Source organism: Mobula birostris, chromosome 8 (genome assembly GCF_030028105.1).
Source record: "Mobula birostris isolate sMobBir1 chromosome 8, sMobBir1.hap1, whole genome shotgun sequence".
NCBI lineage: Eukaryota > Metazoa > Chordata > Chondrichthyes > Myliobatiformes > Myliobatidae > Mobula > Mobula birostris.
The window spans coordinates 36,482,818-36,501,184 of record NC_092377.1 but is presented as its reverse complement, the minus strand read 5'-3'; the positions used below and the strand labels follow the sequence as shown (position 1 = coordinate 36,501,184).

Sequence of the window (18,367 nt, the reverse complement as noted above, 5' to 3'; positions counted from 1 at the left end):
CAAATTAAAACCTAATTGTTATTTTTTCCCAGTTTTAATGAAGAGTCTTCCATCTGAACATATTAATTCTTCTCCCTCTCCCATTTAAACCATTGATTTATCAAAACTCCATTATAATGCAGCATTTTTGCTAATATTCATTACTGAAACGTTGTTTGTTTCACACATCAAAGAATTTAAAGTATAATTTTGTTGTGCTCCATTAACAAATTGCAGAACTGAAGTAGGAAAGTATGCTATTTACTGCCAGCGATCACTGGACAGAACTCAGAAAAATGGAGGTCGGGAATCAAAACCGTCTAGGATGGAAATCCTATCAATACTCCTGAGAAATCCCTACCACCACTCACTACCATTCAGCATTCCTGTTCATTTCATGAATGGCACCTATCAGGTGAGCATGTAGCTTGGCAATATAACTTTTAATATATGATTATTGCCAATGCTCATTATTTATGGAATGTTAATTGCTCTGGTGCATTCTGTTGAAGCAGAACAAATTGTGGCAATATTTTTTCTTCGTTAGTAGTTAATACTAATTGCAAAAGTTATGGTGCTGAATATTTGAGCTGACTTTTTAAAAAATACTGAGTCATTGGAATCTGAAAATAATTTTTCTGATTGTAAGTCTTAAATTGAATCTAATTGCAAATGCTTGAAAAACAGTAGTGTGTATTGAGATGTATCTTAATTTTTTCAATGAATCTATTGCACAAAACCAAATAATGATCACAACTGCAACATGAGCATCCACAACACACAATAAATAATTTTCAGCAAAAAGTGACAACATGATTTTGTTGAAAGCATTAAAGCAGTTCTTTTATTTAACATTTTTAACTTTTACAACCTGCATTAGTTATAAAACTTCTGTGTTCTGTGTGTATAGGTGGTTGGATTTGATGCATCCACTACAGTGGAAGAATTTCTACACACCCTCAACCAAGAAACTGGCATGAGGAAACCTGTGCAGTCCGGATTCTTTCTGTACACAGATGATCCTTCAGGAAATGATCAAGAGCACTGTCTCCAGGGAAACATAAAGGTAATCATTTAGCAGATCTGAGGTCTTCTGACTAATGGGAATCCATACATACAAGCATGTGTGCAGCTTAATTATTAAAACCAAAACATGTTGGCATTGCAGAGCAGTGGGGTCAAGATTCCATTGAGGTACAAGTTTGTTCAATACTCTGATAACGGTTGGATAGAATAAATGAAAAAAAATCCCTAACCCTATCATAATTAGTTGGGTCAGGCTGGGGAATGTCTTTCTGGAAGGACTGATAGGAAAGGTCAGTAAATATATAAGGAAAAAGGGAACTGTAAAATGAACATTTTAAGATCTGCTAATTACTTCAAGAGACAGTTGTTTAAATTATTAACATGTGAAGAAGTCAAGTGTAAAGAAAAGCTTAAACAAAAAGCTGCACATACAAATCTGAAATAAACACGACCTTGTTGGTTTTCTCAATCTAAATAACTTTGTTGCCTTGGTTTCCTCGCATGCACACGCATACAACCGTTCTTGGCTCTCCGTTTCCTCCCCGTATCCCTGTTAACCCATCCACCAGATGACAATTGACATCATCTACAATTTGTAGCCGTGGCAACTTTTCCCTTTGATCTCTCCATCCAGCCTCACACTCACTGTAACTTTAAACTGATTTGCTTCCAGTTCTCTCAAAGAATCATTAACATGAAATGTTAACTTGTTTCTTTTCCTTCAAAAATTGCCTGACTGACTGAATGTTTACAGTATTTTCAGTTTCTCTATTATATCAAAAACTGTGATTTGACATCTTGTGTTCACCCTTTTAATATTTGAAATCAATTAGCCTAGTATCTTAAATTTTGGTGAAAGATTTGATTCTCATACTTTGACTGATCTTGTCCAAGCTTGATTCAAAAAGTTGGGGAATATCCTTATGGAATAAAAGTATCATTTCAATACATTTTCTTTCTTTCCAAAGAATAGTTTAATAAACTTATTTTAAAATAAATAACCACTTTATTAGATACGCTTAGACACCTGCTCATAAGTGCAAATATCTAATCAGCTAATCTTGTCGCAGCAACTCAATGCATAAAACCATGCAGACATGTTCAAGAGGTTCAGTTGTTGTTCAGACCAAACATCAGAATGGGGAAGAAATGTGATCTAAGTGTCTTTGACCGTGAAATGATTGTTGATGCCGGATGGGGTGGTTTGAGTATCTCAGAAACTCCTGATCTCCTCCTGGTTTTCATGCACAACAGTTTCTAGAGTTTACAGAGAAGGGTGCGTGAAGTAAAAAAAAATCTAGTGAGTGGCAGGTCTGTGGGTGAAAAATGCCTTGTTAATGAGAGAGGAGAATGGCCAGACTGGTTCAAGCTGACAGGAAGGCAACAGTAACTCAAATAACCATGCATTACACAGTAGTGTGCAGAAGAGCTTCTCTGAATGCACAACACATCAAACCTTGAAGCAGATGGGATACAGCAGCAGAAGATAAACGTACACTCAGTGGCCACCCTATCTGGTATAGGAGGTACCTAATAAAGATACCCTAGAGTGTATATTCCATTATTTTAAACTAATATTCTCATGGAATGAGTGATAAAACCATTCCATTTTACTGATACTTTATACTTCAGAATGAAGTTGTTCCCTAATTACCCTCTCAATTCCAGATTGTCAGAATCAGGCTTATTATCACTGATATATGTCACGAAAGTTGTTTAGCAGCGGCAGTAGAGTATGACGCATTAAAAATTGCTATATGCTACAATAAGAAATATAAAAAAATAAATAAGTAGTGTAAAAAGAGAGCCAGAAATGAGGCAGTGTTCATTGGTTCCTGAACCGTTCAGAAATCTGATGGTGGAGGGGAGGAAGCTGTTCCTAAAATGTTGAGTGTTTGTCTTCAGGCTCCTATACCACTTCCCTGGATATAATGAGAAAAGGGCATGTCCTGGATGGGGAGGGTCCTTAATGATTGATGCCGCTTTCTTGAGGCATCTCACTTTGAAGATGTTTTTGATGGTGGGGAGGCTAGTGCCCATGATGGAGCTAACTGAGTTTACAACTGTCTGCTGCTCTGCAGCAAATCTCTTTGTGTTGGCACCTCTATACCAGACTGTGATGCTACCAACCAGAATGCTCTCCACTGTACATCTGTAAAAAATTTGCTGGAATCTTTGGTGACACACCATATCTCCTCAAACTTCATAAGGTATAGCCCATGGCATATCTTGTTTGTAATTGCATCAATATGTTGGGTCCAGGATAAATATTCAGGGATGTTGACCTCCAGGAACTTGAAACTTCTCCTGTTTTCCACTGCTGATCCCTTGATGAAGACTAGCGTGTGTTCTCTCAGCTTCCCCCCTCCTATATTCCACAATCAATTGTTTGATCTTACTGAATTTGAGTCCAAAGTTGTTATTCACTGTTTTGTATATCAACACCCTGAGTTGCCATTTGCAACAAGCCATTCAACATGTTATGAGTGTGAATCATAAATGAACAGGAACAATCATTTACACAAGCTTCTAGATTCTACAGATGCTGGAAGTCCAGAGCAACACACAAAGTTCCTCCAGCATTTTGTGTATTTCAGGCAGCATGTTTGGGCCAAGACCCTTCATGAGGACTGGAAAGGAAGGGAGGAGATGCCAGTCTAACAAAATGGGGGAGGTGATGATAAGTGAAGTCAAGTGGGTGGGGGAGGGAAGATGAAGTAAGAAACTATCAGGTGATAGGTAGAAAAGGTAAAATGCAGGAGAAGACGAAATCTGATAGGAGAGGAGAGTGGACCATGGGAGAATGGGAAGGAGGAGGAGCACCAGGAGTAGATGATGGGCAGGTGAGAAGAGGAGGTAAGAGGGATCCAGAGTGGGTAAATGAAGAAGAGGGAAGGCAGAGCATTCGATGTTTATCCCATCAGGTTGGAGGCTACCCAGACAGAATATCAGGTGTTGCTCCTCCAACCTGAGAGTGGCCTCATCATACAGAAGAGGAGGCAATGGACCAACATGTCAGAATGGGATTGGGGATTGGAATTTAAATAATTAGCCACCAGGAAATCCTGCTTTTTGCAGATGGAGCGAAAGAGCTTGACAAAGCAGTTCACCAATCTATGTCTCACAAATGTCGAGGAGGCCACATTGGGAGTACATGTTCAGAAGATTGAGAGTATGTGATTCTCAGTGAGGGATGGAAGTGTATAGGGACTGGGTATCCATGGCAAAAACACTCAATGATCTTCACATGCACTCGATCTCAATAAGTTTCAAGTCCCTGGCCTGATCACCTCATTTTCACCATTTTCAGTCGCTTCATACTTCTATCCCCATCAAGACCTTAAAGCTCTCTGCTTCTTTCTCAACAACAGAACAAACCAGTTCTCCTCCGCCCCCTCCTTCCTCCATCTGGCGGAACTGGTCCTCACCCTCAACAATTTCTCTTTCGGCTCCTCACTCTTTCGCCAAACTCAAGGTGTCGCCATGGACACCCACATGGGCCCTAGTTGTGCCAGCCTTTTTAATGGCTATGTAGGTGAGTCCATGTTTCAAGCCTTTCCTGATAATTCTCTCCAACTCTTTCTGCACTACATTGATGACTGCATTGGTGCGGTTCATGCACCCATGCTGAGTATGTCAATTTCATCAACTTTGTCTCCAACTTCCACCCTGCACCTAAATTCACTTGGTCCATTTCTAACACCTCTCTCCCCTTTCTCGATCTCTCTTTCTCCATCTTTGGGGACAAACAGTCTACCAATATGTTTTATAAACCTACTGATTCCCACAGCTATCTTGACTATACCTCTTCTCAACCCATCAACTGTAAAAATAGCATTTGTTCTCTCAGATCCTTCATCTCTGCCGCATCTGCTCCCAAGACATCAGAGACGTCCTCCTCCTTTAAAGAATGGGACTTCACCATGAATGTTGTCCCTACCCGAATCTCTTCTATTCCCTGGAAATCAGCGCTCACCCCATCTATGCACTGCCTTAACAGTGATAGAGATCACCTTGTCCTCACCTACCACCCCATGAGCCTCCACATCTAACACATCATTCTCCACAACTTCCGCCATCTTCAACGGGACCCTACCACCAAATGCATCTCTACCTTCCCCTCCATTCTCCACTTTCCACAGGATCATTTCCTTGGTGACTCCCTTGCCCATTTGTGCCTCTCTACTAATCTCCCTCCTGGCACTTAGCACTGCAGGGAGAAGGAGTGCTACACCTTCCATTCACCTTTTCCCTCATCTCCATTCAGGGTCCCAGGCAGTCTTTCCATGCCAGGCAACACTTCACCTGTGAATCTGTTGGGGTTTTCTGCTGTATCCAGTGCTCCCAATGTAGCCTCCTCTACATTGGTGAGACCCAACATAGATTGGGGGACCACTCTTTCAAGCACCTTTGCTCCATCTGCATAAAGCAATATTTCCTGGTGACCTACAATCTTAATTCCTATCCCCATTCCCATTCCAATATGTCAGCCCATGGCCTCCTCTTCTGCCACAATGAAGCCAGTCTCAGGTTGGAGAAGAAACACCTTACAGTCTATCAAGGTAGCCTCCAGTCTAATGGGATGAACATCAATTTCTCCAGCACTGGCTAATTTTTTCCCCTCTCCTTCCCTCTTACTCATTTCGCCATTCTGCCCCCCTGCCTCAGTTTATCTCTTCTCAGCTACCTATCACCTACCGCTGGTGCCCCTGTTTCCCCCTTGTGGTTCACTCACCTCTCCTATCAGATTTCTTCTTCTCCAGCCCTTTTAATTTTTCCACCTATCACCTCCGTCTCTTACTCCGTCACTCCCTCACCCGCCCATCTGACTTCACATATCACCTTCTCGCTTATATTCCCTCCACTCTCCCCACTTCTTAATCTGGCGTCTTCCCCCTTCCCTTTCCAATACTGATGAAGGGTGCCGGCCAAAACATCAGCTGTTTATTCCCCTCCAAAGTTACTGCCTGATCTGCTGAGGAACAATCATTTAATAGTAGCTTTGTGATGTCTACATCACGTTAATTTACCATTGCTTATGAAGTGTAGATTTCACAATGGTGTCTGTCTTGCAATACTTGCATGACTGCATCCATTGATCCCTCCTTTACAGTAATACACCTAGAAAAAGAGGCCTCTGATAGCAGCTTCCACCTTATGCATTTGCTAGAAGATGATGTAGATGTGAAGGACTCAGAATGAAATGTTCAGTCAGTTTGAAAACGATAGAAAGGGGTTTGAAATCTGCCTGGCACTTTCCCTTGAATTCTACATTGCTCCAGCTTGATTTCAGCTTCAGTCTTCCGACGGGAGGTCAGCTTCCTGTTCATCAGAAAACGCAGGTAACATTCATTGGCGGAAAGTTGCTGCCTGACTTGCTAAGGATTCCGACATTTTCTTTGTAATTTCCTCTGCAGGAATTGTGTAGGAATGTTATAGCAAAGATATTTTGGAGAATATTTATATCCGATTATGTTTCCAGAACTTAAACTTTTTTGTGAAGCGCAAAATTCATCTAAATGACAACAGTTAGTTGGAAACTTCTTAACAGTAATTTTATTATGAAAGATAAGACAGTTTAATTCATGATTATGATAAATAATGATTTAAGAAAAGATAGATTTCACTCTAGAAAATCATTAGATTTCTGAAAAGTTCACGAACAGTGCCTCATTCTTTTTTTCACAATTTATTTATTCTATAATTTATAGTAATTTTATGCCTTTGCACTGTACTGCTGCCACAAAACAACAAATTCTGTGTTAGCGATAATAAACTTGATTCTGATTCTAATTCAGTGAAGGGAATATTCCATATATGTACTGCAATATTATTGTAACATGGTGTTATGATCTTGCCTAGGTTTAACAAATTCATTATATTTTCAGAAATGTTTTTTACCTTGTTTCAGATTTGTGACATAATTTGCAAATGGGAACAAGCCTCCAAGGAACAGCATTCTGGCAAATATGAGGGTATTAGAACTGTCCGGCTCACCTATAAGAACAGGTAAGATGAAACCAGACGGAGTGGGAATACACGTGCGTTTGGAGGTAGTTTAGTAATGATCGCTTCCAGGAATGATTTGGCTGCGTTATGTCGAATGGTTGAACAGAGTTCAGAGGAATGAGAGATGATCATTTTGAAGCGTAAGATTCTAATGGGTGAGATAAGATGGATGCTGGGAGGATATTTCCCATTGTGGAGGGTATAAAGGACTGGGGGCACAGTTGATAATAACTGGTTAATATAAAGAGGAATTTATTCTTTAGAAGGAATAGTGAATCTTTGGAGTTCTGTATTCCAGAAAACTGCAGAAGCCGATTCATTGAATAAATTCAGAGCATTGGACTTTAGAAAATTTGAGAGTTAGGGGGAAATCAGGCAGGAAAATGGAATTAAAATCAGCTGTCATTTTATTGAAATCAGAGCAAGTCTGAGAGCTAAATAGCCAACTAAATGGCAAATGACGTAGATTTATTTTCAGTAACAAGCGAGACTCTGATTCTCCCTGATGGAATACATTAATGTTACATATTCCATTCCATTATTTTCATATTTGCAGGCTGTATTTCTCCACACAAGTTCGCGGAGAAACAGATAGAGAAAAGCTCTTGCTGATGTACCAAACTAATGAGGCAATTGTAAATGGACGTTTTCCAGTCAACAAAGAACTTGCATTAGAAATGGCGGCACTGTTAGCGCAGGTAAGAATGTAACAGACCTGTTGATGAATTGCAGTTTCATGAATCTGTCTCAGTTCAGCAGTGTAAAGGAAATATCTATATCAGCTAAATGTATGTAAACCAAGTTTCTTTTTATGCTTTCTTCCACATTTCTGTAAGTTATTTTTATTCCACATACTATTGGTGTGTAATCCTCTACAAACAGTATTATTTACCTATTGTTAATGATCAAGTATCACGGAAAGCTTCCTGAGGCTACAGATTGTATTTTTTTTCATAAAAGCTTAACATTGTTCAGATGATGTTTCAGTATAAATGAGCAAAGCAAGCTGCGTGGCATCGTTCCCTCACAGCTTGTAAGCATGAATCCAGCAGCTCTTCAAAACATCACAGTTAGCCATTTCACTTTGGAATCATAAAGACTAGTGCTGAGAAAGTATTTGATCTCATGAGCTATCGTGCTAAACTCGTGAAAATGTTTCCAACAAATGTTAATTAGCAAAAGTGGTTTCCAACACCCCCATTATTTTGGTTTGATTTCTTGACTGGGAATTTTTTTTTATATATCTATCACCTACAGTATATGGTGTGTACCATTGGGGCATTACACCATTAAATCAATACATTCTCATACAATGTATCAATGCCACACATTTTTCTTCTTTAATACAGCCAAGAAGCATTTGATAGCCTGTTACAGTGGGCCCAGCTGAGCAGTGTCCAGTGGTGTCAGGGCCCTAGATCATGGCCCTTCCCCAACAAGCTTTGGAAAGATAGTAAAACTCAAGGAAACTGTGAAATGTCTTTTGCACCAGGGATATCCAAACTGATGTACACAGACCCCTTGGTTAATGGTAGGCGTCCAATATCATACAAAAGGTTGGAGATTCCTGTTCTACACTCTGATTAATACAATTCAGAGGGAAGATTGCACTGACAACCTTTTTTGGTCACGACAGCAACTCTTCAAATTACCACACAATAAAAGGGGGTTCATCAGAAAGGCTGTACGGTTTACTGTAGAATGTCCAATCAACTAGTTGTGAACCTTGGTTGTAATCACAACCTTTTCCAGCAAGATTATTTAACTTATTAAATAGTTATGGTGGAGAAATTTGATACATCCACTAATTGTGGCAGGGTCAGATGACCTACTCCTGTTCCTACTTCTGCAGCTTGTATGAAACAGTGAATATATGGTGGCACAACCGTCATTAGATGTTTTTCTTATTAGGTGGAGTTTGGAGACTTTGAACGACCATTCTCAACTCCAGCATGTCATATCTCAATGCAATCTAAATCAAACCAAGCACTGAAGCAAGTAATAGAGAAATTTTATCCTAAAAGATACAAACAAGGCTGTACAGATGATGAACTCAAGTAAGTATGGAACCATTGAGGACAAATACTGACAACCAAGGTTTGCAAATTTTACTCAAACACAAGAAAATCTGCAGCTGCTGGAAATTTCTGGGGCAACGCATACGAAATGCCGGAGGAACTCAGCAGGCCAGGCGGCATCTATGGAAAAGAGTAAATAGTCGACGTTTCAGGCTGAGATCCTTCAATCAGGACTGGAAAAAAAAAGATGAGAAGTCAGATGTAAGAAGCTGGGGGAGGAGAGGAAGAAGTACAAGGCGATGGGTGAAACCGAGAGCTGGGGAGGGGGTGAAATAAAGAGATGGGAGGTTGAATGATGAAAGAGATAAAGGGCTGGAGGAGGGGGAATCTGATAGGAGAGTATAGAAGACCTGGAAGAAAGGGAAGGGGAAGGGGCACCAGAAGGAAGTAATGGGCAGGTGAGAGAGGGAAACAGGAATGGTGAATGGTGAAGTGAGGGGAGGTCAATTACCAGAAGTTCGAAAAATCAATGTTCATGCCATCAGATTGAAGACTACCCAGACCGAGTATAAGATGTTGCTCCTCCAACCTGAGTGTGATCTCATCGTGGCAGAAGAGGAAGCCGTGGACTGACATGTCAGAATGGAAAGTAGAATTGAAATGGGTGGCCACTGGGAGATCCCGTTTTTTCTGGCGTTCAGAAAGCAGATGCTCGGCAATGCAGTTTCCCAATCTTATGTCTGGTCTCACCGATATACAGGAAGCCACACTGGGAGCACTCCCTTGTCAAATCTCTCCCTACACAACTCTCATGTCTAAGCTATCTCCAATGGGATCCCACCAAACACATCTTTCCCTCCCCCCCCCCCAACTAACCACTTTCGACAGGGATCACTCTCTACACGACACCCTTGTCCATTTGTCCCTCCCCTCCCCACTGATTTCCCTCCTGGTACTTACCCTTCCAAGCAGAACAAGTGCCACATCTGCCCTACTCCTCCTCCATCATTACTATTCAGGGCCCGAAACTGTCCTTCCAGGTAAGGTGACACTTTGCCTGTGAGTTTGTTGGGGTCATCTACTGTATCCAGTGCTCCTGGTGTGTCCTGCTGTATTTTGGTGAGACCCGACGTAGATTGGGAGACTGCTTCAGCAAGCACCTACACTCTGCCTGCCAGCAAATCAGGATCCCCCAGTGGACACCCATTTCAGTTCTACTTTCCATTCCCATTCTGCATGTCATTCCTTGGCCTCCTCTTCTGCCATGATGTGGCCACACTGAGGTTGGAGGAGCAGCACCTTGTATTCTGTCTGGGTAGCCTTCAATCTGATGCCTTGAACATCGATTTCTCAAACTTCCAGTAATTGCTCCTCCCTCACCATTCACCATTCCCTATTCCCATTTCCGTCACTCACCTGCCCATCACCTCTCCCTTCCCTTTCTTCCATGGTCCTCTACACTCTCCTATCAGATTCCCCCTTCTCCAGCCCTTTATCTCTTTCACCAATCAACTTCCCAGCTCTTTACTTCACCCCTTCCCCACCCCTCCTGTTTCACCTACCACTTTCCTCTCTTCCCCCCCACCTTCTTACTCTGACCTCATATTTTTCTCCAGTCCTGATGAAAGGTCTCAGCCTGAAACAGTTTCTCTTCACTCTTTTCCATAGATGCTGCCTGTCTTGCTGAGTTCCTTCAGCATTGTGCGTGCGTTGCTTGCAATTTTAACGTTCATTTGAATCCTCATGCAGCTTTTTCATTGTTGAAAGACTGATTATTTTATTCATTTTGAGTGCTTAATTAAAATTCACAGATAACATTTCAAAGCAAGTATTGTTCAAAAACCAGTCTGGCAGGCACATACAGCAGAAGTTCCTGATTACCGGTGTGTTTATTTCAGACAATTACATCAGCGACTTTCTACTAAATGGATGGCTCTCCGGGGCCGTGTTGTTGCTGACTGCATACGCATTTACTTAGCTGTAGCTAAGAAATGGCCGTTTTTTGGAGGAAAGCTGTTTGCTGCGAAGGTATTATTTTGTTTACTTTTATGCAGCTTTGATCCTTTATGTGAATTCCTTGTTAACATTGTGCTATATTAAAAGTCACATAAAACTGGTGTCGTGGTCTTGGGTAAGATTTTACAGGGCAAAATTGTCATCAACCGTATTCGGAGATCCCAATGCAGCTCCCTCTAAATTGGTGAGACCCTACATAAATTAGGGGACCATTTTGTCAGGCACCTTTGCTTGATCCGCAGAAGGCAGGATTTCCCAGTGTCCCGTTTTAATTTCTGTCCCCTTTCCCATCAGACACATTAGTCGATGGCCTCCTCCCCTGCCGTGATGAAGCCACTCTCAGGGTGGAGAAGTAACACCTCATATTCCATATGTGTAAACCTCCAACCTGATGGCATGAAATGGATTTCACCATCTTCCAGTAATTTTTTCATTTCCCCCCCTCCCCCTCCTCTTGTTCGATCCCCCACTCTGGCTCCTCTCACATCTCCTCTTCTCCTCGCCTGCCTATCACCTCTCCCTGGTGCCCTTTTCCCTTCCCTTTTCTCCCATGGTCCACTGTCCTCTCCTATCAGAAAGTTTCAGCAAAGGTGCTTCTGGTAAAGGCTGACAGCAGTGGTACTACATAAGTGTAGTCTTCTATTTGTGCTCTTTGGGAGAACCCTGTGAGCTGAAGTAGGTAAGTCCTCTGTCCTTGAACTATGTGATCCTATAAATTTAACAGTGAGTAACAAACTAAAATATGGGAAAGATCAGTTGCAGCAACATTGAAATGTCTGGAGACTAGGAAGCTGAGAGAGACAGTAACCTTGCCCTCCATGGGCAAAGCATTCCAAGTAAATGTATGAGTTTGCAATTTAAATCACTTGTCACAGTTAGTTGTGCTGTGAGTATACAAAAACTGGGATCCTTTGGTCCTGTGAGATTATAAATATTGTGTTGCACACCGTCGATGTATTTCTTGAGTTTAATGCTACAAAGAATGGTGTTCATTCAAATGAAAATCTTGCCAGAAATTTGAAAGCATATTTCATATTGAGGGGTAATACTCCCAGAATTGTGAATAGTCATAGTCGTACTTTATTGATCCCAGGGGAAATTGGTTTTCATTACAGTTGCACCATAAATAATTAAATAGTAATAAAACCATAAGTAGTTAAATAGTAATATGTAAATTATGCCAGGAAATAAGTCCAGGACCAGCCTATTGGCTCAGGGTGTCTGACCCTCCAAGGGAGGAGTTGTAAAGTTTGATGGCCTCAGGGAGGAATGACTTCCTATGACGCTCTGTGTTGCATCTCGGTGGAATGAGTTTCTGGCTGAATGTACTCCTGTGCCCACCCAGTACATTATGTAGTGGATGGGAGACATTGTCCAAGATGGCATACAACTTGGACAGCATCCTCTTTTCAGACACCACCATCAGAGAGTCCAGTTCCATCCCCACAACATCACTGGCCTTACGAATGAGTTTGTTGATTCTGTTCGTGTCTGCTACCCTCAGCCTGCTGCCCCAGCACACAACAGCAAACATGATCGCACTGGCCACCACAGACTCGTAGAACATCCTCAGCATCGTCCGGCAGATGTTAAAGGACCTCAGTCTCCTCAGGAAATAGAGATGGCTCTGACCCTTCTTGTAGACAGCCTCAGTGTTCTTTGACCAGTCCAGTTTATTGTCGATTCGTATCCCCAGGTATTTGTAATCCTCCACCATGTCCACACTGACCCCCTAGATGGAAACAGGGGTCACCAGTACCTTAGCTCTCCTCAGGTCCACCACCAGCTCCTTAGTCTTTTTCACATTAAGCTACTGATAATTCTGCTCACACCATGTGACAAAGTTTCCTACCGTAGCCCTGTATCCAGCCTCATCTCCCTTGCTGATGCATCCAACTATAGCAGAGTCATCCAAAAAATAGTATTGGTCTGCTTGACCTTAAGGTAATTTTAAGCTCTAAATATCCATTTTAAAGATTTGTACAACAGAATTTCAATGACATTTCCATGAACTAAGCATAGCCATTTATTAAATTTTACTTTAAACAGTAATGTGCTGGTTAATTTTCTAAGGAAAGAACATATTTTTTTATTGGAGAGAAGAGGATTCCAATTCATAGCACTGGCAATTGTGATAAGCCATTGGAATTCAAAAGATGATCAAGAAGGTGGTCAAATTATTGTTTAACACAATCAGCTTCACCATCTATAATATTAACAATATTCAGGAGTGCATATATTTCCAGAACTGTTTTTAAAAATTCCTTCAATTTACCATGGATTTTCTGAGTGTAATTATACATCATCATTCACCTTTTATTTCTGTTATATAGCCTATAGTCCCACCACTGTCTGATACTGCACCAGTATGGTTGGCTGTGAATGAGAATGGCATTAGTGTGCTGGAATACAGCTCAATGGTAAGGCTGATCATCTTTGCATATTATGATTACACATTTGCCACTATTTAAACACTCAGAATGATGCTGTACAACTAAAGAGGCATTTTTCCCTTTTACATTAAGTCAAGTTGAAGCCAAGTCTATTGTCCTGTGCATGAGTACATGTACAATGTACAATTGCAATGAAAAATGTACTTGCAGCAGCATCACGGGCACATAGTATTAGATACACAACATTCACACGAAAATACAAACGCAACGTAAGTTGTACAAAATGTAATACATTATAAATATTATTTCATACACATTTACAAAGCATTTAGACATGCACTGGATTCACCAAGACATCGAAAGGTTTGATTCTAATCAGTGTAAATGGGATTATTGTTGTTAGGTGCAATAGGCACCTCCAGCATGATGGGCCTAAGGACCCATGTCAATGCTGTACACTCATAGACTCTCTGATGTGGGTCAGAAACTAATGAGATTTTTGGAACCTAGAATATGGGCAAAGGCCTTTCAGGTTAGTGATAGTTTGCAGTGAAAGGAAAAATTGAGCATGGACTGTGGGTGGAAGAAAAGGAGATCAAAAAGGAGCAAAGATTGGGTGTGGAGTCCTGGGCAACTAGAGGTATCGATGGATAGAATGGCTCTGAGAGAAAGCAATAGCAGGGATAAGGACACAAGAGAGTTCTACCTAAAAAGTAAAATACTGAAAGCAAAGCCTTTCTGTAAAGAGATAGATGCATTTGTCAACATGGAACATCAGATTTGCAGAGTGGCCTTTATGTATTTCAAAAGTAAACCTCATTCTTTAGTTATGGAATGTAGGTAGTTCACTCCATTTACCAGCCTAGAATATCCATAGGAGCTTTTACCAGTGACCAATCAGCATTTGAGATTCATTATCAAGAACAAATTAAAGTAAGGCAAGGGCAAGCCTCAGAGTGGACAGAGTCTGAGTGGAGATTTTGAGACTTCATTTCTCCGAGGCTTCAGCAAAGAGCGGCTTCAGTTGGAGAAAACAAAATCAAAACACTGTAGTTAGAGGAGTTTTTTTTCCATGTTCTTTACATTTGCTCAGTTAGGACAGTAGGAGTGCCAGGCAAGACAGTGGAATGCTCCTTTTGTAGGATGTAGGAAGGCACAGAGACCTCTGGTGTCCCTAACAACTACACCAGCAGGAAGTGCATGCAGCTGCAGCTTCTAACAAACTGCATTAAGGAGCTGGAGCTGGAACTGGATAAACTCCAGATCATTCAGGAGGCTGAAGTGGTGATAGATAGGACATATAGAAAGACGGTTACACCCAAGGTGCAGGACATAGGAAACTGGGTTACAGTCAAGAAAGGGAAAGGGATTAAGGAGCCAGTGCAGAGTACCCCTGTGGCCATCCCCCTCAACAACAGGTATACCACTTAGGATACTGTTGGGGGGAATGACCTAACAGAGGAAAATTACAGCAGTTGGGTCTCTAGCACTGAGTCTAGCTCTGTGACTCAGAAGGGAAGTGGGGGGGGGGGGAAGAAGATGTGTGCTGTGGTGATAGGGAATTCATTAGTTAGGAGAACAGAAAGGAGATTCTGTTGGGAAGAATGAGATTCCCAGATGTATGTTGCATCCCGGGTACCAGAGTCCGGGACATCTCAGATTGAGTCCTCAGCTTTCTCAAGTGGGAGGGTAATCAGCCAGAAGTCGTGGTCCATGTACCAATGACATGGGTAGGATGAGTGACAAGGTTCTACAAAGGGAGTTCAGGAGGTTGGGTGCTAAGTTAAAGGGCAAGACCTCCAGAGTTGTGATCTCAGGATTGCCACCCATGTCATGTGCTAGTGAGGCCAGAACTAGTGAGGTTACACAGTTTAACACATGACTAAGGAGTTGGTGTAGGAAGGAGGACATAAGATTTTTGGATCATTGAGCTCTCTTCCAGAGAAGGTGGGACCTGTACAGAAGAGATGGTTTTAGAACAGGAGGGAGCCTAATATCCCAGCAGTAAGGTTTGTTAATGCTGCACGGTGGGGTTTAAACTAGAGTTGCAGGGAAACAGAGTGCCAGAACAGTTAGTGGACATGTTGTGGAGACAGATGTTGGTAAGACCTTAGACAAAGTCAGGAATCAAAAGGGTTGAGCATGGTGCGACTAGAGTCCTGAGCTGCATATATTTCTATGCAAGAAGTATTGTAGGAAAGGCGGATGAGCTCAGGGCATGGATCAACACCTGGAATTATGATGTTGTAACCATTAGTGATGTGGGCACGTGGCCAAGTGGTTAAGGCATTCGACTAGCGACCTGAAGGTCGTGAGTTCGAGCCCCAGCCGAGGCAGCGTGTTGTGTCCTTGAGCAAGGCACTTAACCACACAGTGCTCTGCGATGACACTGGTGCCAAGCTGTATGGGTCCTAATGCCTTTCCCTTGGACAACATCGGTGTCGTGGAGAGGAGAGACTTGCACCATGGGCAACTGCCAGTCTTCCATACAACCTTGCCCAGGCCTGCGCCCTGGAGAGTGAAGACTTTCTAGGCGCAGATCTATGGTCTCGCAAGACTAACGAGTGCCTTTATAACCATTAGTGAGACTTAGTTGTAGGAGGGGCAGGACTGGCAGCTCAATGTTCCCAGTTCCCTTTGTTATAAGTGTAACAGAGTGGGAGAGGTTTAAGGAGGAGGGGTGGTGTTGCTAGTCACAGAAAACGTCACAGCAGTACTCTCTCAGGATAGACTGGAGAACTCATCCGGGCATTATGGGAATTAACTGAGAATTAAGAAGGGTATGATCATGTTAATGGGACTATATTACAGACTACCGAAGTCCTAGGGACTTGGAGGAAAGATTGCAGACTGTTGCAAGGAACATAAGGTTGTTATAGTGGGTGATTTTAATTTTCCATATATTGACTGGGACTCCATACAATCAAATGATTAGATGGGATAGAGTTTGTCAAAAGCTTCCTTAATGAGAGAGTGTGCCATACTGGACCTGCTATTCCGGAATGAGACAAGGCAAGTGACAGAATTTTGTATAGGAGAACAATTTGCATCTTGTGACCACAATGCCATTAGGTTTAAAGTAAATATGCAAAGAAATAGGTCTGGTCCTTGAGTTGAGATTCTAATTTGGAGAAAGGCCAATTTTGATGGCCAGAAGTGATCTGGCAAATGTAGACTGGGACAGGCTGCTTTCTGGCAAAGCTGTAGCTGGAAAGTGGGACGCCTCAAAGACAACATTTTGGGAGTACAAAGCTTGTATGTGCCTGTCAGAATAAATCTAACGATAACAAGTGTAGGGAACCTTGGTTTTCAAGAGACACTGAGGCCCTGATTAAAGGAAAATAGGAGGTGCACAGCAGGTATAGGCAGGTAGGAACAAATGAGATTCTTATACAGTATAAGAAGTGCAAGAGAACATTTGAAACACGAGAACAAATGCAAGTAAGAAATCAGGAGGGCTAAAAGAAGGCATGAAGTTGCTCTAGCAGCAGGGTGAAGGAGAATCCTATAGAATTCGACAGATATATTAAGAGCAAAAGGATTGCAAGGAACAAATTTGGTCCTCTAGAAGATCAGAATGGTAATCCATGTGTGGAGCCAAAACAGATGAGGGAGCTCTTAAATAAATTACTTGCATCTGTATTTACTCAGGAGACGGACACAGACTCTATAGATTTGAGGCAAAGTGGCATCAATTTCATGGACCCAGTACAGTTTACAGAGGAGGAGGTGTTTCCTATCCTGAGGCAAATCAGGGTGGATAAATCAGGGAAGGTATTCCCTCGGATCCTATGGGAGGCAAGTGCAGAAATTGCCAGGGCCCTAGCAGAGATATTAAAATCATCCTTAGTGACAGGAGAGGTACCAGAGGAATGGAGGATAGCCAATGTTGTTCTGTTATTTAAGAAAGGCTCTAAGCATAAGCCAGGAAATTATAGGGCAGTGGGTCTGACATCAGTTGTTGGAATGTTATTGGAAGGCATTCTAAGGGACTGAATATATAAGTATTTGGATAGACATGGACTGATTAGGATAATCAGCATGGCTTTGTGCATGGTAGGTCATGCCTAACTAATCTTGTGACTAGAGGTGTGCCACAGGGATCAATGCTGGTTCCATTGCTGTTAGTCAACTATATCAATGCTCTGGATGATAATGGTTAACTGGATCAGCAAATTTGTGGATGACATAAATATTGGGGGTGTCACGGACAGCAGGGAATGTTTGCAGAGGGATCTACATCAGACGGAAAAATGGGCCGAAAAATGGCAGATGCAATTTAATGCATTAAACTCCATCATACCCCAGAAACTGGTGGGGAAATTGTCCTTGTTGGGTCTCAACACCTCCCTCTTTAATCTGATACTGGATACAATAAGATACAGTAAGGCTGCAGTCAGTCCATGTGGGCAGCAATATCTTTCATCTCATTACGCTGAGCACTAGCACTCCCCGCTGCTGTTCACACTGCTGACGTGTGACTGTGTCACAGGATCCAGATCAAACCATGTCATCAAGTTTGCGGATGAGACAACAGTGATTGGCCTTATAAAGTACGATGACGAGACAGAGTATGGACAGAAGTGCAGTGGCTGGTGGATTGTTGTGAGAACAACCTAAGCCTTAATGTGGAAACGTCAAAGAAAATCATTATGGACTTCAGGAAGGTGCAGATGAACCATCCCCCTCTGCGAATATGTGGCTCCTCCATAGAGAAAGTTCAGTACGTCAAGTTCCTGGGGGTTCACATCACGATGACCTCACCTGATCCCTTAATATCACCTCCCTGAACAAGAAGGCAATCTTCCTAAGAAGATTGAGGCAAGCAAAGCTCCCACCTCCCATTTTAACTGCAGTTTACAGGAGCACCATTAAGAGCATCCTGACAAGTTTCATCTCCATATAATATGGGAGCAGTCGAGCATC

At 42.0% G+C, this 18,367-nt stretch overlaps 1 protein-coding gene across 1 annotated transcript in view; it reads left to right on the top strand.

Moving 5' to 3' along the window:
- The window catches only part of LOC140201237 (pleckstrin homology domain-containing family H member 2-like), a 140,226-nt gene that overhangs the window by 106,072 nt on the left and 15,787 nt on the right, over nucleotides 1-18,367 (top strand). Inside the window, exons 22-28 of the mRNA XM_072265007.1 lie at nucleotides 217-394; nucleotides 890-1,045; nucleotides 6,917-7,014; nucleotides 7,571-7,712; nucleotides 8,926-9,071; nucleotides 10,931-11,060; nucleotides 13,382-13,468. Coding sequence (XP_072121108.1) covers nucleotides 217-394; nucleotides 890-1,045; nucleotides 6,917-7,014; nucleotides 7,571-7,712; nucleotides 8,926-9,071; nucleotides 10,931-11,060; nucleotides 13,382-13,468 — 937 coding nt within the window. The remainder of the gene's footprint in view (nucleotides 1-216; nucleotides 395-889; nucleotides 1,046-6,916; nucleotides 7,015-7,570; nucleotides 7,713-8,925; nucleotides 9,072-10,930; nucleotides 11,061-13,381; nucleotides 13,469-18,367) is intronic.